Raw genomic sequence first — 23,954 nt, 5'->3', positions numbered from 1 at the left:
AGCTTGTGCCTCTGCTTGGAGGTGAGACTTGCCTAACTGCATCATGGTCTAGCCCATGCAGAGAGTTCAGAACTTCTCAACTAGCCCTTTTTGATAAGTCTAGAGCTTGCAGGAATAGTGGAGTTATTGTCAAGTCAATACCTTGTGTTGCACTTGGCTGGCTCCACCTTAGTATTCAGCGATATCTTGCCACCAGATTGCTCCGGGTAGACAGAACAGATCATCACAGAGCTAGGATGTGTCCTCAGCTGTGGGTCCTGGCTGGAGGGTTGCTTTTCAATGTACCAGTGGGTCAGTCATAGATAAAGCTGAATATCATCCATGGGAGTATATTCACCCATCGGGAACTGCGGTCCTCGGCATCTTGGCCCTGCGTTGAAAAAGATGGAGATGTCCTCTCCCTGGAGACAGGAATGCTCAATGACTAAATGTTACTACTTGGTAACAGAGACCAGAAAGCTTAAGTTTACTGAGAAAATGTGATCAAATTACCAAGAAGGCAAATTTCAATTTAGATCAGCCAAAAAAGTGGGGTACAAAAGGGAAACACAGGCATTAGCTTTCAAGATGAACATCTCACAAACTTTGTATTCACTGCTGAAAAGGACAACATTGGCCATAATCAATTTTAGAAATATAATGAGGAGTTTCACCAAATTCCACAAACTTCATGGAATAGTCAATCAAACACATTTGAGGGGTAACCATTGTGAAACACTCAATCCATTTCCCACAATGGCAAAACCTTCACCTCACGCACACCTCCAATGGGTGTGGGCAGCGTGCAGTACCTTTAATATGAACTATTTAAGAACATGCTGTGCCTTTTAAATCTTGCTTGATGGCTCTACGAGACCTTTTCTTAAAGACTTTTGTATAACAAAGTCGCCTTAGAGTAGTGGAAAAAAGCGCACTCCTAGGGGAAAGAATATTGAAGGTCACTTTCATGGGACGCCTTGGTTTGTAGCTTGCATGCATTGTCTGTTTCTTTGTTCGTGCTGCAGAAGGGGCAATTTTCCTGTACAGATCAATTAAAAATATCTTATCGCAAGCATTCTTTACCAAAATGCCTAATTTCTCAGTTGAGGATATCAAGTTGTTAGATTAACATTCCATTCACCTTAAATTTCGCTGGAGGGACCTATTTAAAAGGCAGAGTGGACTGGCTTCTAGGGAAACTGGGTGACTTCTGGACATGTCACTGCTCCCGATACGTAGGGGTGTGCGGAATGTGCATAATTTGGTTTTGCAAAGTTGTCTGAAATTTCAGAAAAATAATGCAAAATCAAAGCAAATGCAAATCTGCAATTTAGCGCCGTATTTTAGTGTGAAATGAGTCCTCAGGTCAATTATTGATGCGGGACGCATTTCGCCCCAGAAAAATAGCACAAAAAACACAATTGCAGCAAACTGGCCGCTCACATTCTGGTGGCCCAATTTGTTCCCAAGCTCAGGCGATGTAATTTTGCACAAACGGTGGCATAGTTTTGCAATGTGGCATAATGCAGTAATTGCAGAAACTTTGCATAAGAACCTTAGAACCAAGGTTGCACTTTGCTTTGTAACTAGTTGGGGAAAATGTACTGGTATCAATCAATCAATCAGGGTTTGTCAAGCGCGGCTACTCACCCGTTAGGGTCTCAGGGCGCTGGGGGGGGGGGTCGTGTAGCGCGGATCATTGAGGTGGTTCTTCAAAGAGCCAAGTCCTCAGCTCCTTTGTGAAGTTGAGGAGGGGGGTAATCTGTCTGAGGTGGAGTGGGAGGGCGTTCCAGGCTGTGGCTGCGATGTCGGAGAAAGAGCGTCTCCCTGTTCTGGTTTTCCTGATGCGAGGGACTTCGGCGAAGGAGAGCTGGGCTGTTTGTAGGGTCCTGTGGGGTACGTGGAAGTTGAGTCGTCTGTTCAGTTATTGCACCTCCACCGGGGTTAGAGGTCTGACTTGAAGACGTCTGGAGTAGCTTTGAGGGATGCATGGGCGATGGAGCTGGAGACCCCCATCACAGGGGAAGCCTGGGATAAAGTGCCGGTGAATATTCCAATAGTGTCCAGGAATACACGTCTTAAGCTGATTCATTTCTATATCCTCCACAGGGCATACTACACACCGGAATGCATCCAAAGTTTTTCCAAAGGCTCCAGATACATGTCTCAGGGTGGGCCTCTAACATATGATTTGGAGTTGCCCCCAGCTGTGGGCATGCTGGAATGTGGTGGTTGAGGTTTTTAATGATGTCACCGGTGGCAATATTAACCTTTCACCCCTAATGTGCATCCTTGGGCTATTACTGCACCCGCTAAGTACAAGGTAATGTCCAGGTTCCTGGACTTTGGCCTGATCCCTGCTAAGGGCAGATTACCCACACCTGATAGGCAGTGTCAGGCCCTACTGTTGATGGGCGACCCAAGGAGTTGATTCCCTGGGGGAGGATACAAGAGTGTTGCTCTCCTAAGAGAGGCCAAGACGGGCCAGGTATCCATGGACATGACTAGAGCCTGAGAGGATCTCCTGGAGGACGTTCACAGGGGATTATTCTACAATACATGGGGACTCTCTCCCAAGCGGGAAGGAGGATCCAACTCCACCACTGACATCATGCCTGAATGTGTTACGAGATGCTGGTATGAGCGCAGTGGTGGCAACACATTCTATTGATGAAGCCTGTTGGCCCCTTGGTAGCTCCGATGGAGTACGTTCTTCGTACAGTAGGTTGGATGGAGCTGGTACTGCGCTCTCGTGTGTTCTTGTACTTTTGCCTACATAGTCATTACTCCAGTTAACCTGAATTGAGGGAGTTTGGGGGAGTTGTTGGAGGGAAGGTAGGGGGTTTACAGCAAACTATCTATGTTTTCCAACCATATTAGGGTAATGGTCCTGTGGAGGAGTGGACAACTCATTATGTGCTGTCTTTCTATTGTTTTGCTGTTTGTGCAGTCATTGTTGTATCTATTGTTGTGGGGAGCTGTCATGCGAAATGGCAATACAATTTGTTTAAATTTTGTTTTAAAAAGCTTAGCACCAAATTTCCAAAATTAAGCGAAATTTCACCCGGATTTACTTTGAAAAGCCAATATGATTGGAGCAGTCAATCAGATGTCATTCCTGTGTGATATGAGACTGACCCAGCCCCAGCGATACCAACACATTCAGCATCTTAGGCCTATCCCAGAATCCCCTGATATCCCAGTAGCCAGATCAACTATGGCACCAATGCAAGTTTAAAGTACTTTGGTAGAATTAGGAATCTCTATAGGAATATTGTCCACATAATCTCTAGATTAATCTCTCCCTTTTCTCTTTCTGTGCAGAATGTGTTTGTTGACAAGTCCGCCTTCCCGGAGTACAAAGTATCCGACGCTAAGAAGTCCAAATTCATCATTCTGCATTTTAGCACTTTCAAGGCGGGATGGGACTGGCTCATCCTACTGGCAACGTTTTATGTTGCGGTCACAGTCCCTTATAATGTGTCCTTCATCGGGAACGACGACCTGTCCACGACGCGGAGCACAACTGTCAGCGACATTTCAGTGGAGATCCTCTTTATCATAGGTAAGGGGACGCTTTCTGCATTTTTGCAACAATTGTATATAGAGAAGGTGGAAGCTTTTTCTTCACTTGAGGTAAAATATGATTTTCTCATTGGACAACTTCCTGTTACCTAATAAGTTAAGGCTCCTGCGTTACTTTGCCTTGTAAAAGTGGGTACCCTGGCTGCAAATTTTGCCTCAGAAATAGGATTTTGCCCCAAACAGGAAGTGCCACCTGCAAACCTTAGATTTCAGAGTCCCTAGTGGCTCAATGAACTTTTGGTTAGCTGTTTACCTCAGAGCAAAGTCTGTTGCACCTTGTTATGGAAACAAGTATTATATATTGAGACATATTACATGTATAAGAATGCATAGGCACATACTGAAACACACATGCACAAATATGCATGACCCCTGCTTCACAGGGATGTACAATGCTCTCAAAGAGATCACATGACCAAATCAACATAAACTACCCTGAGAAACCACAACATACATGAATTACTGTGCAGTGGGCTGCAGGCAGACGAGAGGGTTTACGGTGTGGAGTCAACAAGCCCCAGGAGACTGTCTGCCTCTGAGAGTTGCGTCTGCATTTCAGTTGGAGGATCTACTGTCCCCGGTGTCAACATTATGTTTAAGATGGACGGGGATTAAGGTGAAGCAGGACATTTTTTGTGATCGTGTTTAATAAAGATGTGCGAAAGGTCACTTTGCCTGAGAGATCATAGGGGGTGAATGAGAAGGAAGAATGATGGCCAAGGTAGGAGAGAGGCTGCTGTGACTGAGGTCCTGCTGATCACTGGGCCACCTGGGTAAACTCACGTTTAGTTGGTAAAAACAATCCCATTGGGCAGTGATTGATGCCAGTGCCTCCCAGGGAAGTTGTCCTGGGGGAAGACAACATCAACAGGCTTGAATTACTCAGATAGAAGGATTTTCACTGTGATCATTCAGGAAGGAAGGGGCAGGCCTTTCAGAGGGGGCAGGTGATCTAAGATTTATCATTTTTTTTTTTGCAAAAGTCAAGAAAGCTCAGTGCATAAACACTTACTCTCAAGCTTGCACTTTTTTTCAAAGACCCTTTTTGGACACATAGGGCCATAATTATGGCCAACTCAAGCAGCGCAGCAACTCAGCTTGTAAATATGCCTCAGAGGCTGATGGGAGGGAGGATGTAGGAACTTTTATACATGCACTATTGGGAAGGTTGAATTAGGACTTGAACTGTCCTAAACCACCTTTAAATTGAGTGATCTATAATGTGGAATATTAAAGCTAAAAAGATTGAAGGTGATTCAAGCTTTAGGGGGTTCACAAGGACCCTTCACCTCACTCAAACGTCCCCTAGAGCTTTGATGGATCCAGCCAACTAAAAACGAAAAGTCTTGGATCAGAAGAACTTGGGTTGGGAGTGCTGTGCGGTCCAATGTGCCACTGTTGTCACTCTTGATGGGAGTACAAGTCAATCTAATGCAGTATCAACGGAGACCCAGCCTACCTGAACCACTGCGTCTCCTTCCACACCCCAACCAGATACCTCTGCTCCACCCATATGGCCCTGGCCACCATCCCTCGCATTCGTAAAACCACAGCCGGAGCACGATCCTTCACCTACACTGCAGCAAAGAGCTGGAACAACCTCCCCCTGCACCACAGACAAAGCCCATCGCTCACCATCTTCCGGAAGAACCTCAAGACGTGGCTCTTTGGATGAGGTCCCCCCTCACCCTCCCAGCGCCTTGAGACCCGCACGGGTGAGTAGCCGCGCTTTACAAAAACTGATTGATTGATTGAATGTGGGGTTTACACAAACGTACACATGTGTGAGCTGGGCAGCAAATTGAGACCTAGGAACATATGGATCTCTGGAAGTTAGTTAAAAAATATGGTCATTTGAGGGGCTGCGTGCAGACCTTTTTGAAATAGGTTTATGTAGAAATTCTGGTCAGGAGCCGAAAGGTGAAAGAGAGATTAAACATTAAGCAGCGAGATGAATGATGCAGTTCCCATCAGATGGAGAGACCCCCATCAAAGCTAATTTGCTCCCTGGCTCTTGTGCCTTCTGAAGGTTGCAGGATTAGGGATGCTAACAATGCGGATACTTTCTTTGTGCCACAGGGGCACTTATTGAGACATTGAAGATTTAGGCAATGGATACTGGACCACCCCAAGCCCACATTCATCCTCCTTTATCATGAGGGGGTGGGGGCTGGAGAGGGTGCCTCCCATGGACACCTTCTTATCTGGAAGCATGGACTGCTTCAAGGACTACAACTGCAGCTCAAAAAGTGACTGGCCACATCCCTATTTTACTGGTGATGAGCGGTGGGATCCCAGGCTGCCCTTACCTACTATGAGTTGCATCTAAAACTCAATGAAGGCAATTCTTTAAAAAAATAGAATGATTTGGACAGATTGGTTCAACAGAAAAAGTTGAATTGGTTTTGTTGCTTGCTCTGTTTGCTTGAAAATATTCAGACCAGTAATTATATTTAGTCACTGTTGTTCCCTAAACCAAGGATGTATCATTCCAGCAACATACGGTAGGGCCATCACTGGTTGGTTCAACATAGAAAGTCTGGAACTCCCATTTTGACGGTCCCATCTTGGATACTCTCTGGCTTGCTGTAAATGGCTACTGAGAGCAATGCAAGGCCCGTACCAATTTATTACCCAGTCTGTAACCCTGCTGCTGAGGACTGCAGGGCCAGGTAGTTAATCTCCTATGGATTGCCACACAAATCCTTCAATCTTTTGAGGTCAAATCGGCTGTGGAAGATTTGTCTTCAAAGGATTACTTGCACCTGAAGAAACACATTTGAATGAATGTGTGTCTATCCTCCATGACAAAGGTAGAGGAGTTTTGTGATGGGCAGATCAGAAGGCACTCAAGCACGTGAAAAAAGGTCCATGACTTTGAAACAGATTGTTGGATAAGGGTCTCTCCCCAAAAGCCTTTTAAATGTTATTAAAATGCTAAATGTTTGTGCAGATGTCTGATGTCTTGGCAAGGCTTGTACCTTCATATTGTTGCATGATTTTAAATATACACGTTTACTTGCAGCACATGCCACTTTGATGGGTTGTGCTCATGACTGTTTGGAATATGGCTTATTTATAATGTGGAAGACCTGATCATTTGTGTCACCAGTGTTCCAGGCTGAGGGCAGAGACAAGGACCAAGTAAGGCTTGTGGCTCATGCATCCTGTAATTCATATGGTACAGATGATCACAGTTTGCCTCCTCAAGGGCAATCTTAAGTCAGGAGGCCTTTGTTAGAGGTTATGGCCTATAATTATGCAGTAGCAACTTGTTTGTATTGTACATTTGTAATGTAGATTTGTATAGCACTTACTACCCCTGATGAAGCACTGAAGCACTTTGTGGACGGGTAGCATGCTGCTGCCGGGAGCCCAGAGTTAGGTTTCAGTGCTAGTTGTAAGTGTTGCAGTTAGTTGCATATTATGCAACCTTATTCGATTTGGTACCGAGGTTAGTTGCACACATTGTCTAGTTTAGAGGATAGTTAGATGCTGATTGCTTACTTATATATCGATTTTCATTACTCATTGTGTCTCTGTGACTAAAGACACTGAAGGGGGATGTCTGTTCTTCTGTGGTCTAGTTGTCCAAGTCCACTGTGTTATCGGATGGCAGTTGTGTTAATGAATGCAGAAGTGTGTATTTTGGGCCATGCTTGTGCAGGCTGGGTCTGTGAGTGTGACAAGAAGTGCTCAACAGGGCTTACTTTGGGATGTGAAGCAGTGCACAACATAGGCCTGGCATGGATTCAGGAAGTTGGGGTATAATAAAAGCTTATTATATAAATTATGCATATTTCAACGATGGCTTACACGCATGGCATGCTGTGTCATGCCAAGAAGTACAAGTGCAAGGAGACATTGTCATCAGTGGTTCATATTTGTGATTACAGAGCTGTGTCCTACAGATGATGGTCACTGAAGGTTGACAGAACTTAATTGGTCTCCAGTCTTGCATGTAGAGCAGCAGGACTTCAGTCCAGTGTCCAGATTAAATCTCATATTCCGTATTTCTTGATGGTGTGTTACATGTGTTGTTCTGGGACACTGTAACTTTTGAGTCACAGTGAGGATTAAATGCTTCATTGTTACACTAAGAGCCTGATTTGGATCTCAGCAGACAGGTTATTCCAACACAGCGGTGATGGATATCCCGTCTGCCGAAATATAGATCCAATTCTATCCTATGGGATTTAGATTTCGGGGGACGGGATATCCCTCACCGTTGTGGCAGAGTAACCCGTCTGCTGAGTTCTAAATCAGGCTCTAAGTCCTCACTTCCTGTTGATAGCGAGATCTTTCTGTTCTGAGGTCCAGGCGGCTCATCGCCGCCTCATCAGCCTCCTTCTAGAGCGGTGGTTCCCAACCTTTTGACTTCTGTGGACCCCCATTTTATCAATGCTGGAGCCCGGGGACCCCCACTGAATCATTATTGGAACACAGGGACCCCCAAGGAGTCATTACTGATAGCTGGGACCTAATATTATTCAATTTTTTAAGCAGCCGCGGACCCCCTGAGGAGTCTTCGCGGACCCCCAGGGGTCCCCGGCCCACAGGTTGGGAACCACTGTTCTAGAGTACAGTTGATTTTTAGCAGCTGGGATTTCTCCTGGGAGTAAATTCTAGACTTTGGACGAGAATGATGCACCCACCAGCAGTTTTCTGGTAACAAAGCGGAACAACAATCATTTGTGGGGCCTGTTGGACCTGGCTTTTTGACAGGGACATCCCCAAACTTTTTGCCTCCTTCCTCCTATTTTTTCTGACCTGTTGTTGTTGGCTTTTGACCTCTGGGCACTTTACCGCTGCTAACCAGTGCTAAAGTGCATATGCTCTCTGTGTAAATTGTACTACTGATTGGTTTATCCATGATTGACTATTTAATCTACTTGTAAGTCCCTGGTAGAGTGTACTACATGTGCCTAGGGCAGGTAGATTAAATGCTACTAGTGGGCCTGCAGCACTGGTTGTGCCACCCACTTCAGTAGCCCCTTAACCCTGTCTCAGGCCTGCCATTGCAAGGCCTGTGTGTGCAGTTTCACTGCCACTTCGACTTGGCATTTAAAAGTACTTGCCAAGCCTAGAACTCCCCTTTTTCTACATATAAGTCATCCCTAATGTGTGCCCTAGGTAACCCCTAGAGCAGGGTGCTGTGTGGGTAAAAGGCAGGACATGTACCTGTGTAGTTATATGTCCAGGTAGTGTAAAACTCCTAAATTCGTTTTTACACTACTGTGAGGCCTGCTCCCTTCATAGGCTAACATTGGGGCTGCCCTCATACATTGTTGAAGTGGCAGCTGCTGATCTGAAAGGAGCAGGAAGGTCATATTTAGTATGGCCAGAATGGTAATATAAAGTCCTGCTGACTGGTGAAGTCGGATTTAATATTACTATTCTAGAAATGCCACTTTTAGAAAGTGAGCATTTCTTTGCACTAAAATCTTGTTGTGCCCTTCAATCCACGTCTGGCTAGGTTTAGTTGACAGCTCCTTGTGCATTCACTCAGACACACCCCAAACACAGGGTACTCAGCCTCACTTGCATACATCTGCATTTTGAATGGGTCTTCCTGGGCTGGGAGGGTGGAGGGCCTGCCCTCACACAAAGGACTGCCACACCCCCTACTGGGACTCTGGCAGACAGGATTGAACTGAAAGGGGGCTTGGTGCATTTCTTAGACACTCTTTGAAGTCACCCCCACTTCAAAGGCACAACTTAGTATAAAACAGGGCCTCTGCCCTACCTCATCAGACACTTGCTGGAGAAGAAACCTGAACCAGAAACTACATCCTGCCAAGAAGAACTGCCTGGCTGCTCAAAGGACTCACCTGTCTGCGTTCTCCAAAGGACTTCTGCCTTGCTGTTGGCCTGCTGCCTTGCTGAACTCTTGTCTGGCTGTAAAAGTGCTCTCCAAGGGCTTGGATAGAGCTTGCCTCCTGTTCCCTGAAGTCTCAGGACCAAAAAGACTTCTCTCTTCCTCTTGGACGCTCCGTGCGCCGAACTTTTCGACGCACAGCTTGTTCCGCGGCAAGAAAAACGCCGCACACCGACGCTGATTGACGCGACGTCTTCGGGACGACCGAAACTTTGACACACGGCCTCGCAAGGACAACGCCGCCCGACTTCCCGGGAGAAATCGACGCAACGCCTGCCGTGAGATCGAAACTTTGACGCACGGCCTCGCAAGGACAACGCCGCCCGACTTCCAAGGAGAAATCGATGCGACGCCTGCCGTGAAATCAATACTTTGACGCCCGGCCTCGCAAGGACAACGCCGCCCGACTCCGCAGGAGAAATCGACGCGACGCCTGCCGTAAGATCGAAACTTCGACGCGCAGCCCCGCAGAACGACGCGCAGCCGGAAAACAAGCAGGAAAATCCACGCAGACCCGGGACATCTGGTACTCCCCGCAAACCACAGTAAGAGACTGTCCGCGCGCCGGAAAACGACGCCCGACTCCCCGCGTGGAAAATAACGACGCAAGTCCGTGTGTGCTGAGGAGAAATCAACGCACACACCAGTTTTCCACACACCTCTTCTCCTGTGGCCCTCTGAGGAGATTTTCCACCAGAAACCAGGTACTTTGTGTTTGAAAGAGACTTTGTTTACTTTCTAAAGACTTAAGACACTTTCTATCACTTTTCAGTGATATCTTTACAAATTCGTATTGCAACTTTGATCGTTTTGACCTAAAGATACCCAGATAAATATTATATATTTTTCTAAATACTGTGTGGTGTATTTTTGTGGTGTTATGCTATGGTGTTGTATGATTTATTGCACAAATGCTTTACACATTGCCTTCTAGGTTAAGTCTGACTGCTCGTGCCAAGCTACCGGAGGGTGAGCACAGGCTGATTTTGGATTGTGTGTGACTTACTCTGACTAGAGTGAGGGTTCTTGCTTGGACAGAGGGCAACCTGACTGCCAACCAAAAACCCCATTTCTAACAGGGCCAATCTAGATTATATTGTCTTTTTCGGGGTGTATGTCTTGAATTTCTTCTTTCTGTTTATTTCTTTGTGTGTTTTGTACATTAGATTGAAGATAGTCCTCCTGGCAACAAGCAGGCAGGATTTTGATGTTTAAAGACACATGCCACGAAAAGTGAGCAATACATTCAGGATCACACTTCAACATAGGACTATGGGAGTAGACAACCTTAGGTTAAGGAACTTCTAGAAAACTAGGCCGTTCCTTAAAGTCTGTTGTTAGCACTTATTTCTGAATGGACAACTTAGAGGTTCTATCACTGCAACATTACTGCACCAGTCCTTGACAAGGCTGTGGAGCACGGGGGTGGTATGAATGAAGTAAGATTCTCTTGATACAAACAGGTTACCCATCATGTAAGATTTATGGTATGACAGGAGACGTACATTATGGATGTTTTTAACTTTAAGTGGTAGCAAAGTCTTTCAAACAGACTGCTTATCATATGCAGGCAGTGGGAACATGGAACGAATTGCAGGCATTTGAGGGCCAACCAGGTGTAAAGTTCCCTATAATGTAAATATCCACCACCTTTGATAGGTATTTCCGCATCATAGTTGAAAACCCCAAAATAGCCCCATAAGTGTATTAGTTAAAAGTGCAAAGATGGCACATATGCAATGCATTTGTATGGGTGGCCATGGTCTGGAGGCAAATTCCATTGAGAAGGGCCACATTGTTGTTATTGCTAATTCACATGTCAATGTGCACAAACTGCCTGTTTACACTTGCCTCGGGTTGTGCGTTTCAGCCAGATTGGAGACAAGCCCCTCCTATTCAGATCCTCCTATGCATATTTGTGTAAGGTTAAAAGGCAGCATATACAGAATTCCCTCAGAGCTGGTTTTCTTGATGGGCTGTTGAATGGTTCTGCACCACATATGGGAGGGTCTGACTTCCTAGAACAGGCCCCTATTGCTGTATAAAGTGTAGGGGTACTTTGAGTCTCAATGCTGATTGCATCTTCTATTCTATGCAGCTTAGAGCTAGAATTATTGGTAAAGGAACATAGGCAGACCACTCTGATGACTGATGATGTGAGTGACATGGCTCGGAGCCCTACAAAATATCAGGGTGCAGGCCATTGCCTTCCTCCAAACCACATAGTTGTTGGTTAGAAGTAGGGCTCTCGGTTTTATGGTATTTTTTGCCATTTCCTTCTGTATTTATCCATGTTTAGTTTTTGCGGAATTTATCTGTGTTTATGCGTATTTATTTTGGATTCTGTAAAAAAAAGTGAAGTTGAAACTAGTGAATTTGCACTTTTACTTAACCAATAAATGTACACTCATACTTGAATGCCTGACAAGTTTCAATGATATGAATGAACGTAGTTCATAAATCAATACACTCTTATGATAACATTAATATATCAGTCTTATGCACATCTATAATTGCTTAAGCCTCATTAGGAAACGTTTCCTCTTAGTCATTTATCAGTCAATCTGCACAGTATTTGGCCTGTGATTGACAACACTTCATCAGTCAGACAAGCTCATTTCTGTTTTTGTCCATATGTAAAAACAAGTACAGATAAGAAAATAGATGCTTTCCTGCCTGTATTTATCTGTAAACATTTGTAAAAACGGAAAACCGGGAACCTTAGTTAAAAGGCTACCAATAGGCTGTAGATTGGTAATCACAGTATTGACACCCAAAAATGCATAGTTGGAACAAGGTGAGAGTTTCCTTAAAGCAATGTGGTGTAGGGAGAGGAGCAGATGTCCCAAATTAATACATAGTAAAATGGGATACGGACAAAACAGCGACAGGAAGGGCTTCAAGCACCTCAGTATGGGGTTCCAAAGGATTTACGGTACGTTGCTGGAGGCATGTGGACATTTAAAATACGGCGCACCATGGCACAGGGTAGGAGGCAATAGCATCATTTTTCATGACGCTATTTATGTACTCTGCAGGAGTGGTGCCAGAATATTTGCGCTACTCCTGCAGAGTACATAGGGCCCCACTATAAAGAATGGAAGCCCCCTTTTAACGCCTGCTCTTGAGCAGGCATTAAAAGTGCCGTAAAAATGGGGCAAGGAAATTTAATAGATTTCCTTACACCATTTTTCCGGCTCCCCTAATTGGGGAATGCCCCCTTTGCATATATTATGCCTGGCGCAGGCATAATGTAGCGCAAAGGGTTACAGAGTGGTGCAATGCATGCATTGCGCAACCCTGTAAATACAGCGTGGGGATTTTGGCCATGTTGGGCCACATTAACGTAAAAAATAATGACATTAATGTGGCGCACGGTGGCGCTTGGGCATTATAAATATGCCCCTATTTGTGCGAGCTCGGAAAACTGAGGCAGCTTAATCCTGACGCCATCTCAGGCCTCTTTAATCCATTTACAGCCACTCCCTGCCCTTCCAGCTCACTCTTACAGCTTTTTGCTTTTTCCCTTTGTGATGCCTTCTCCTTTTTCTCTTCATCGGTCTTGCTCATGTTTTTGCTCGTAAGAAATGGTTGAGGCAGAATAATAAGTGCTGGCCCTCAAAAATAAATGCCGGTTACCCCCCCACCACAGGAAACCACTGGTTCAAATTAAGCACTGGTATGGTGCTGTGTCTATCGGAATTTACCAGGATTTTTTTCACACACAGACAAAAACGCATGCACACATTCTCTCCCTCTCTCTGTTTGGAGAGACTTTAAACATGTTGCTTATTTCACACAATAGTGTGTTTTCTCTCACGTAGCTCCCCTCTTTTTCTGCTGCCCTCTAAGCCTCTCTCGTGCACCCTGCTTGTAGTATCTTTTTTAACAAGAAATTCCAGCGAGATTGTTGGGAAATCTGAAGCTCACACCCCTCAATCCTACTGACCAAGCTACACCCCGCACCCTTGCAGGCACCTAGAGGCTTCCGCCACCCCCTCTTTCTGAATGAGGGGAGCACTGCGCCTTTGAGGTCACTCCCCACAGGGGGTCTCAGAACGTGTCACCTGTCCTAGTGATCTGTGGTGAGAACAGCACCAGGAGAGTTTGCACTGAGTGTGCGCTCACGTGAGGGGATCAGTATCCTGATGCATTCATCGTACACACTGTACAGGGATGAAGGCAGAACTGTGCATCACTAATTACACATATTGTGTGCCCATGGAATATGGGCTCACCAGTGCTTAATTTGTAAATAGAAAAGTGCCGGTGCTCAGAGCTCTCCTCTGAAACACGCGGCTGCTGCAGTTAAATGTGCGAGCACGGAATAGCAGGCAGCGTAAACCTGAAGCCATCTCGGGCCTCTTTAATTCATTTAAATCCACTCCCTTCCCCTTCAGCTCACTCTTGCAGCTTTCTACTTTCTCCCTTTGTGACGCTTTTTCGTTTTTCCCTTTCTCCGTTTTGCTCGCAGCAAATGCTTGAGGCAGAAGAATAAGCCCCAGGCCTCAAAAATAAGTGCCGGTGCTCAGCACCGGAAACAACAAGCACAAATTAAGCACTGAAGTGTAAATAATAGTGAACCTGGCAGTGCAACATCACATAGGACTTTAGTACGACCTTACACAGGAGACTTAATCCATCTATCACAGCTCGGAGGTAATAAGGGCCCGACAACCCAGAAATAATGGGGTACAGCATCATTATCACCCACTGACCCACATTATAATGATGCGCTGCCCACTCCCTGCGGAGTACCCCATCAGAGGCCGTTGCCAAGGGTCAGGCTGAGGGGCGGTGGCGGCCCCAACCCTTCCAGGCCGCCAATGGACTCGAGTGTGCGACCACCAGAGCGGTGCATGCTGCTTGCACTAGTGTCCCACCTGCTGGTCCAACCCCACCGTCCTTGCTTAAACAAACTGTGTGATCCTCGAGGAATAAAAGCGTGTTTGCATTTTTACCCATTTGGAGACCTAAAAAGCAGCTAAAATCCAAGAGCCAGACATGAAATAAGTTCTAAGAATGTGGAAGAAAGATATAGTTTAAACCACCTGCTCCTTTAACGCACTTTATTCGCTCTTTGTAATGTTTTGTTTTAAACACAGAGGTCCTGTTAGGTCCTTCCTGACACCCTGGGGAAGGCTCCGCACTCTGCAGCCCACACTGCACCCACCAGGGAGCTGACCCACCAGGTCATTCCCATCAGGCCCTCTGATTGGTTGAATGCTCACAGGCACTTCATAATAACTGTCATTGCAACCCATGACCTCCAGGCTGACGCCTCGGTCCACTGAGCCACGAGCCAGCAGAATGCAGACACCTTAGAAAGCGGACACCTGTAATGGATCAATCCGAGAGGCCAGCGGAAGTGTCTTCCTGGGGTGCAAAAACAACCCTGCCCATCCATGTGCTTAGCAGAGGGCGCCTTTGCGTTTCCAGTGCTTGGGCACCCTTTAATATATAAATAAACTTATATTCAGCATTTTACGTTCTTATATAAGGCAAGATTTAATGCTATACCAACATTCCAATAACTTATTACAACGTTTTACAAGCTAGTTCTGCCATTCGAAGTTGCCTGTAATAGCATGCAATTCACACACCAGGCGTTTCCTGTAAAAACCGATATTAGGCAAGTTCAAGTAGTAGAAACGTGCTGAAATTACTTATATGTAGATACTGAGGATGTCAATAATATCTTGTAACAAATACGTGCATTCTGGCAGTTGGGTGTTTAGATAGGAATGAGTGATAAATTCTGCTCAGCTGACTATTGGCAGAATTTTGGGCATGTGTAATTCAGAGTTTCGGCCAAGTTCCTCCAGCCGCCGTGTAGAGGAGTTTTTTTCGTGCATGACTCGCCAGTGACAAGTTGACAAGCGGGACTGAGAACTGGCATTACCCTAGAGCGACTTCTGGGCACCAAGGAAGCACCCGGTGAGATTTTCACACCGCAGGCCGGTATGGGCGGTCGCGACCTTTTGCTGTGAGAAAGCTGCAGCTCGAGTAGAAAATATACTAGAGCAGCAGCAAAATCAGCTCGAGCAGCAGCTCCTTCTGGCACGCCATGTGGAGCCGTTTGTGCTGATTCTTAAGCGCTGAATGAGCTCCCAGAACTGCAAAGTATTTCACAAAGTTTTCATGTAACTCCACAGAATTCCACAGAGTGAAAATCCGCACGTTCTGCCCACCCCTGCTTTAGATCTTACTTAGAGCCATAAAGCACAGGATGTCCCGTCTTCAATATTTAGAGTGCCTAGAGGCCCTTTATACTCTAAATAGGGTTGCATCCACCAACCCTAAATAAGGCCCTCATTTTGAATCAATGAACCAGTTAGACTAACATTACTGAGCACAAGGATTTGTAAGAGTGAGGACTGACACAATTAGATCCAGGACGACAATAAGTGATCTGCAAACCCAGGAACAGTTGCAGGTACTTTTCTATATATTGCCAGCAGCAGAAACAGGTGTGCTCACAGCAGAAGTTGGGTGTACAGTTTATAAACAGTCACCCTACCCCTGAAAGTTCATGCTGAAATGTTGGTCTTTCAGCTGAAATAAATTACACCTTATTTTATTTAAATGTTGCAGGCTAGTTCTGCTGCCACAAAGCTTCTGGCAGCCACAGGGCTGGCCCTCAGGGCCTCCAATAATATAAACACTTCAGTGACGTCAATAGTAACAGCCACGTCATTTAATGAGTGCATGTCTGTCCTACCTGACCTGATCTTTCTCTGACAGTCAGTGTCAGTGGGAAGGGCAGGATTTAAAGGGCCTTCTCTTTGGTTTTGCCAGTGCCAGCATCCCTCTCCCCAACTATTCACAACTGGTACCTGGGCCATAAAAGAGACATATAGTGAACTTGTGACGTATGCAGAACTGTGGTTTAATGCCCATAAGTTTAATGTACTCATTTTAGCTGTTTAAGTGCCTTAAAGATGCAGATCTGTGACTTGGGGTGAGTGTTTGCATTGTTCAGCACTCCGTCCATCATCCTTTTGTGTTGTTAAAGATGCATGTGAGCGCAAACACAACTAATGTGTTTTCAGTTTGCAAACTTACATTTCCACAATATTCAGTATTTTACTGTGTAACTCCACCCCCAGAGAATGTCTTGGGCTAGGGGAAACATGACTCCTTGAAGTGGGCTGAGGAAAGATGAGAATAACTATGTATTATGAGTAAAGCGAATATTCAAAGCCCCCTTTTCAAAGAAGACTTTCTTGATGGGCAATATCCTTACAGGGGGCACACAGTATGTTATACCATAAAGTACAATTTTAACATCTAAATAGCACATGTCACTAACCGAATATTTTTAGAACTTAATTATTTTTTGTTACTGATCAAAATGGCAACCTCAGAAATAGATTGAGTTTGGCCTGGTGCCCTACAGGTCACACATACATTTCTACAGGGGTACCCCACCTGCTAAGCTACCGAGATATGGCAGCTCAGCGTTTTCACATACATGTGGTGATGTAAGGCAGGCTTCCTTAGGGCACCATCTACTGGAAGTTCCTAAGTGTTGTCAAAGTCCTGGAGAAATGCCCTCTGGTGCTTGAGGAATGCACCAGCAGCCACATTTCTATTTTGTCTAGCCTGCTAAAACTCCTTGTACCTCCTGGTGGTGCTGCCTGGACCTGGATACTTTTATGTCATGAAACACACATCAATTTCTTTGGCAGGATAAAGCAGCACCGAAAGGGTGTCAGACTTAGCTGTGCAGAACGCACAGTGTCCTATCAATCCAACGTCTCTGCCAGTAAACGTCCCCATTCCGGTGCCCATGACCCTCCGCATGATGTGAATTGATACAGTTGGGGTATTTTTAGCTCTACATCTTCTGGGACAGAGAGGTTCCTCTGAATCACGTCACAGTGTCCTACATTGGACTGCGGACAGGCTATTTGTAATCCGCAAGCACGCTGCCTCGTGCTTCCCCAGATTGAGGGGCATGCGATAACTCTTGGCGTGCTGCGTAGGGTTATCTCGCGGGAGCAGTTCCACCGCTGCGCGTGCCGTCTTCCAATCTCACAATGAAGGCGTAATGTGTTATTATCACAGTGAACAGAGGGTAGGCTGGTCTAATTACCATACTGAAACATTCCCATTTCTAGCTCCATTATTTTCTGCTAACGTTTATTAATTAATATACTTATATAAATATCTAAATCCATATAGCAATATAAGGCATGTTTCACCTTACCATACTATATGAAGAAGATACAACTTGCTTGTTTTTCATTCTTTTTTTAATTAAAATTAAACTACATCTTTTTCACCATCCACTAGAATGAGGGCCTTGTGTAATGGAGCTAGGAGTCAAAGAGTCTGAAAGTACACTCACTGTCCCAGGATGCAGTGGTGTAACAAACTCCTGCAGCCCCCAGGGTGCGGGTGACCGCCAAGTTCCAGGGGTCCCCCTCGGCAAAAGTGGTAGGTGGTGGACCGGGAAGGGGGTCCCTCCATGTCCTATTTCAGGGGAGCCCCCTCAAGTTTTTTACACCACTGCCAGGATGAAATGTGGCATGAAGTGATTGGAGGATTGATGAGTACCTCTGTGCTCTTAAGTAGAGAGGGAATTAGAGATGAGAGGAACCTCCTTTTTTACTCTATTTTACTAGTTAGAAGAGAGATTTGCAGGAGATGGGTGGCTGTGCTTCCCCGTCACATATAGATTGGCTTAATGCTCTTTTTCACATGTCAAAAATGGACGTAGCAGTGGGAAGTTCTAAAAAGAAAAAGGAGAGACTGTGGGCTTTCCTGGTAGGATGGGGAGGTGTTGTGGGGGGGTCCATGCCTTGGTGGAAGCTCATGGTGTAAGAAGAAGTCCAATGATTACACACCTCTCCCGCTCTCCAGCCGTGTTGTTCGGTCTTTGTCTATGGGAAGGCTGAGTGAGAGAGAAGTGGTGCCCATGACATAGGCTACCTCGATTTGCGAGAGGGTGTGAAAGATCAAGCAATGGAGTTGGCTTGGAGTCTGAGGTGAATGAGGTAAAAAGAAAAGTACCTCTGTGCTCTTCCATACCAGCACAAAGATTTACACATACCCTAGAGGCCTGTTTAGACAACCACTAATTCCTGTGGAAGGAAGCTCTTCACATGCAACAGTATCAAGAAGACACCTGTTCAGTACAAAAGTCATAATATGACTTCTGTTTTTTTAAAGCCAGCACTTAATTGAACAGAAATATAAATTTTCACAAGCCAGCAATATTGTAAATTGGCATGATTGAGATTTTTACAATGTTAGTTTGGCCTACGTGATATAACATGTTTATTTCCAACATTGATGAGAGAATACAAAGCAAATATATCTCCCAAGCAAGGGAAGGTCCATAACTGCATACTGTGTTGCCTAAAAATGGGCTTTTCCAATGGTCATTCATTTGAACTTTGTTTGGGATGAAAAGGCACCAACTAAAAGTAGAAAGAACGTTTCTATGGTTTAAAATCTGTTAGGACTAATATGCTGTGCAGGTGTGTTATGCAGAATTTATGTAAGAGTTAGAATTGTGGTGGTGTTCCCTGTTCAAAGTGAAAAGGTAGTTGAGGAGTGGATATAAAAATGGAAGGTGATCTAACGTTGACAGGAGTGAAACATCTACTTTTGTTGGGGTAGACCTTATTTTGAGGAGTTGGATGAAATTTTGGTGTGTGATGAGATGTTGATGATGAAAACCAAAAAAATGTGTTCCACCCCTTGGCTTGCGTTCAAAGTTAATTGAAGTTGCACATGGAGGTCATTTAGGGCAATCTCGAGCCAAAAAAAGATTAAAAAGTGAGTGGTGGTGGCCATAAATGGATGGTTAAGTTACTGTTTGGTTGGAGGAGTGCAGTGTATGTAAGGAGGGGGAGAAAAGGTCAAAAGTGGGTGTACAATCTGAGTTAGGACCTATTACAGATCCGAGTAAGCCATGGCACACGTTGAGTGTGGATTTTATTGGGCCCATGAGTGAATCGGGAAGTGAAACAAAATATGCACTGATGATAGTAAATGTTGAATATGACACTATAGGTGTTTTTTATTGAGAAAATAATTTATTTTGAAATCATAACTGATAATGGGACACAGTTGATGTCTAATGAGATGCAGCCCTGTTTGATATCCTGCGGAATTCAACATAATCACACTTCCTTATGTAACTCAGAAGCCAATGGTGGCGTTGATAGTGCAAACAGGATGATCAAGGGGACAATCCAGGTGAGTGTCATGAATAGACAGAGTGTGAACAAATTGGTTTTAGAGATGGAGTGGGCTTATCGCACTACGGAAGCATGATGTTACCCTTAAAACTCCCTTTGATTTGCTTGGCACAAAGTTGGTACCCGCATTGATGAAAGAATGGTTGATGCATGGTGGGATGAAGAAAAGAGAGGAAAAGACTTGTGGTCATATCAGAGAAGGCAACTGACGGAAAGCTAGGAGCTGTCAATGTAAATGTGGTCTGATGAAGTTCAGAGAACATTTCAAGGTAAAACATGTCCATTGCCATTCAGTGGTTTTGGAGAATGGTTAGAGTTGGAACACCAGATGGGTAGCTTTGCATCACTAGGGGGGTGAGTGTGAAGTGGGGAAGGACAAATGGCAACGTAGTTGTTTAATGTTAATGTCTGATGAGGATTTATGTTTGTTAGCGCGTGGAACTGACAAAACTGTACCCTTGTCCAATGAGGACCAGGGTACCAGAGTTCCAGGAGGTATTAAGTCAAAGGTCAGTTTTGCCAACAGGCATTAGGAATCTTAGATCACTTTTGTTCTTAAATGATTATATTCATTAGAAATCTCTTATTTGAAAGTGTAAATTGTAGATTATTTATGTTTGATCATAAATAGTCAAACCTTTGTTCATTTATTTAAAAACTCCATTATAATATCTATATTACATGTATCTTTCATGTATTTAAGGGAAGAAGATATGTTCTACAGTATTTATGTAAGAGTTATAATTGTAGTGCTGCTCTATGTTCCAAGTGAACAGCCAAAAATTCTGTTTTTGAAAAGAAAAAAAAAGGTTTCTTGGTGTCATTTACTTGTATTTATTTGTACCCCAGTTTGGGTACTGGTAGGCTTCCAATGGTGGTCCCAAACATAACAAGGTAAGTCAAAGTGTTGGCCCTAAATAGGGACAACTCTTTGAGTGACTCTGACAGATGGCCAATGTCAGTGGTTTGTCAGTCAAAGATTTTCACCAGCGGAGACACCGCCTGAGGGAACATGACAGTTTACTCGACTCTTAATAGGGTAGGCAAACCTGGAGTTTGGTAGGCAAGGTACTGCGTAACATCTGTGCCAGAGTCCCATGTTTGCAAAACTCTTAATACACCCTTGGCTGATGATGAGAGCCAGAGTGTTCCTGCTGCCCCCCTACTGAAGGCTTGGGACCTCTGAGTTTGCAGGAAGCCAAGTTACTAGAAGTCCACAAAAGCACTGCTTAGTAACTGTGCCACCTCAACTCTCAACTCAAAAGAGCTCCTACATGGGCAGAATCTTTGCCTCAACAAGTTATGCCATAAATATGGAGGCAGCATCAATTTACCAATGATGGACAAATACTAGAATGAGCACTGATCACTGTCCTAAAGAAACCTACGAGTTTTGGAGCTGACTAGATTACAATGCACTGCCTTTAAAACCATGCATTGACCAAGTCTAGCTCATTAAAAAACACTTGTGTCGAGAAGTCATCAATTTTCATTGCTCCTTCTCAGGGGTGACAAATTGGGCTGTCTCAAAGCAGCCCACCTTGCTTCTAAGGGCAAACGTATTGTTATGCAGATGTAACTTAGCATAATTTCCATTATTCTTGTTATGCAAAATGCTTAAAAGGATGCCACTATCCCAAGCTATGTTTTACCATCCACCTGGAGAAAATTCCTAATGTGGAAGCACAGGAACAACGAAAATAAACAGAACATGGGCAGATGCTGTGTGTGTCATGTGTGATTTTGCAGTATTTTGTTTAGCATATAATGCTAAAAAATATCAATTAATGCCAGGTTGATGGTTTAAATAATTTTGTTGAAATGTCATGCAATTACGCCAAAAGAAATTACATGAATTTATCACATTTCTACTTTAAACTCATTCTCGCCTGTTGGCTGCTTAAATGAATATACCCTAAATGGACCATCCAATATGATCTAACATCTGGCATCATGCTTTGATCTCCAGCTATGCCTTCTGCCACCTTGGGTTGGCCCTTGCCACTAAGACTTGTTTACAGTGGGTCCTCGCCAAGATGATCGAAGGCAATGGAACCTATAGTGGACATCATGTACAGACTCCTCCCACTGTACCAAACTTGAGCAAACAATCTGCTGAGTCTGGGAATCAAAATCATCAACAGGCAGTACGCGTATGTGAGGCTGAGAGTTCCTCTTTCTTGCAACCTCATGAAGAATTATGGAAAACGTTGCAAATTTGTTCGCTCTGCCACATCCATGCAAAGGTTGTTATTTTTGCAAAACCTTCTGGGTCTGACTTAGATTTTGGCAGACGGGTTACTCTGTTACGTGTGCTATGCTGTCTGCTGAAATATTAAATCCGATTGGATTTATATTTCTGTGGACAGGCTATCAGTCACCGTTGTGATGGAGTAACCCATCCACCAAATTCTAAATCTGGCCCTTTGTGACTTATTTTCACATGCAACATTAATAAAAAATGTTTAGCATCAGGTGCATTTTGCCAAAAGCAATGCCATTCTCTCCATTGCCTTTCAGATGGATTGACTTCACAAAAAACTTAGAGAAAAAAAATATGCATATCTTTGGAGCTTTGCTGCGTGTGATTGAAGTGAACATTGTTTTACTAAGTGGTGAAAATGATTCCATTGAAAGAGAAACCTTCGTGTAGGTTAAGGTAACTCACAAAACTTTCAATCCTTTGTGAATAACAGAATACTGGAATTTCCCAAAATGTCACCAGTGCCTGTTTGGCCCGTATCCAGAATTGCCCCTAAACACAGTGGCAGTATAAACATCTATAGAGACCTTTAGAACATATATGAGTACTTTATATCCGCCTTTGTTCTTAATGACCTTAATGACGACATGTGCTATATATATATGTATATATATATATATATAGAGAGAGATAGATAGATAGATAGATAGATAGATAGATAGATAGATAGATAGATAGATAGATAGATAGATAGATAGATAGATCCGAACATTACACTCTTTATCTATTGGTGGTCCTCCACTACTGTCTTACCAGTGGCTTTCTCACATATGAGTATTAATGATGCTGGAATGTTGGTGGTCAGCTGTTATATAATTTGTAACTTAATCATAAAAAGAGTCAGTGTGGGCGTTTCTGCATGATAAAGTATGGGGAAATATAAACGTTTTATTTAACTCCTATATAAATAGTAAAATATTTTGTGTTAAACATTAATGTAAATTATTTATATATTTAATTTAAATGTAGAACAAAATAAGAAGGATATCCCATCCACCTTGATGCACTTTTAATAAGATGGACGGGATATCCACCACATTTGTGACAGAGTAATCTGTCCCGAAAACTCTAAATCAGGCATGTAAGATATCTAGGACCCGGTCTAGAGTTTGGGGAACTGATTAGTGTTCACCGGGATGGAGGGGGACAGTACCTCTGCCATCTTGGAAGGACTCCACCTGCCGAATTCAGAAATGACCGCCAGTCTTGCAGTCATCTCTGTACATTGAAAGGAACCACTATTATGTCAGTCCCTTTGAATGTACTACATGTACTAAAGGTGTGGTGTACTGCTGCCGTCAGATTTTAGGGCTGTCTATGAAAGTTTTCTTTTTTTTTGCCAAACAGGACATTATTTTTGAAAAATCCTTCGAGGATACAGGGGTCATTATTGTTTTTTCCCTGTCCCTCACCACCAGGTTTTTCTTTCTGTGAAAGTCAAGGGAAAAAAGGCAGCACACCGTCCACCCTAAATAGGGAAGATGGTGTAATACCTTTCCTCCAATGGCACCTACTCTGTCAGGTCATAAGAGAAAGTATTCTGTGAGCAGAGTCAGCGGGGGCTCTGTCTACAGAATAATTAAGGTCTGCCCAATTTCTAAGGCGGTTGGACTAAGGGCAGAGCTCTCCTTTGCTTTTGCACCAGAGAACTTGTCTGCGAAACTGTAAATCACTTGCCTTTTATGTTGTTATTTATCGTTATCCCCTGGATTCATTCTCTGTCTCGTTCTCCAGCAACCTTCTCTGTTAGCTAATTATGACTTGCTTCTCCACTGCCAGTGGGCTTTCAATCACCCATCACACCTCTCACATAGGTATGAAACAAGAAAAATGGGTTCTGAAGAAATCTCTATATTCTCATCCAGAACCAACCTGCCGGCCTCTAATTTTGGTCGACGGAGGTCCCTCGGGATGGCGGAGGTATGACCACCACCAAAACTATAAATGAAGCCCTAAGATATTCATTTGACTATTCTTTGTTGTCACTGTTTATCTTTCCCCCCACTCCCTGGTTTAATTCTCTGTCCATCTCTAG

General features: G+C 44.2%; 1 protein-coding gene across 1 annotated transcript in view; it reads left to right on the top strand.

Annotated features, from left to right (window-relative positions):
• Nucleotides 1-23,954, top strand: part of KCNH8 (potassium voltage-gated channel subfamily H member 8) — a 915,601-nt gene that overhangs the window by 579,408 nt on the left and 312,239 nt on the right. The window contains exon 5 of the mRNA XM_069212070.1: nt 3,304-3,544. Within this exon, the coding sequence (XP_069068171.1) occupies nt 3,304-3,544 (241 nt within the window). The remainder of the gene's footprint in view (nt 1-3,303; nt 3,545-23,954) is intronic.

The sequence above is a fragment of the Pleurodeles waltl genome, chromosome 10 (assembly GCF_031143425.1).
Source record: "Pleurodeles waltl isolate 20211129_DDA chromosome 10, aPleWal1.hap1.20221129, whole genome shotgun sequence".
Taxonomy (NCBI): Eukaryota; Metazoa; Chordata; class Amphibia; order Caudata; family Salamandridae; genus Pleurodeles; species Pleurodeles waltl.
The sequence above is the reverse complement of the archived record's forward strand: the minus strand, read 5'-3'. Positions and strand labels throughout refer to the sequence as shown.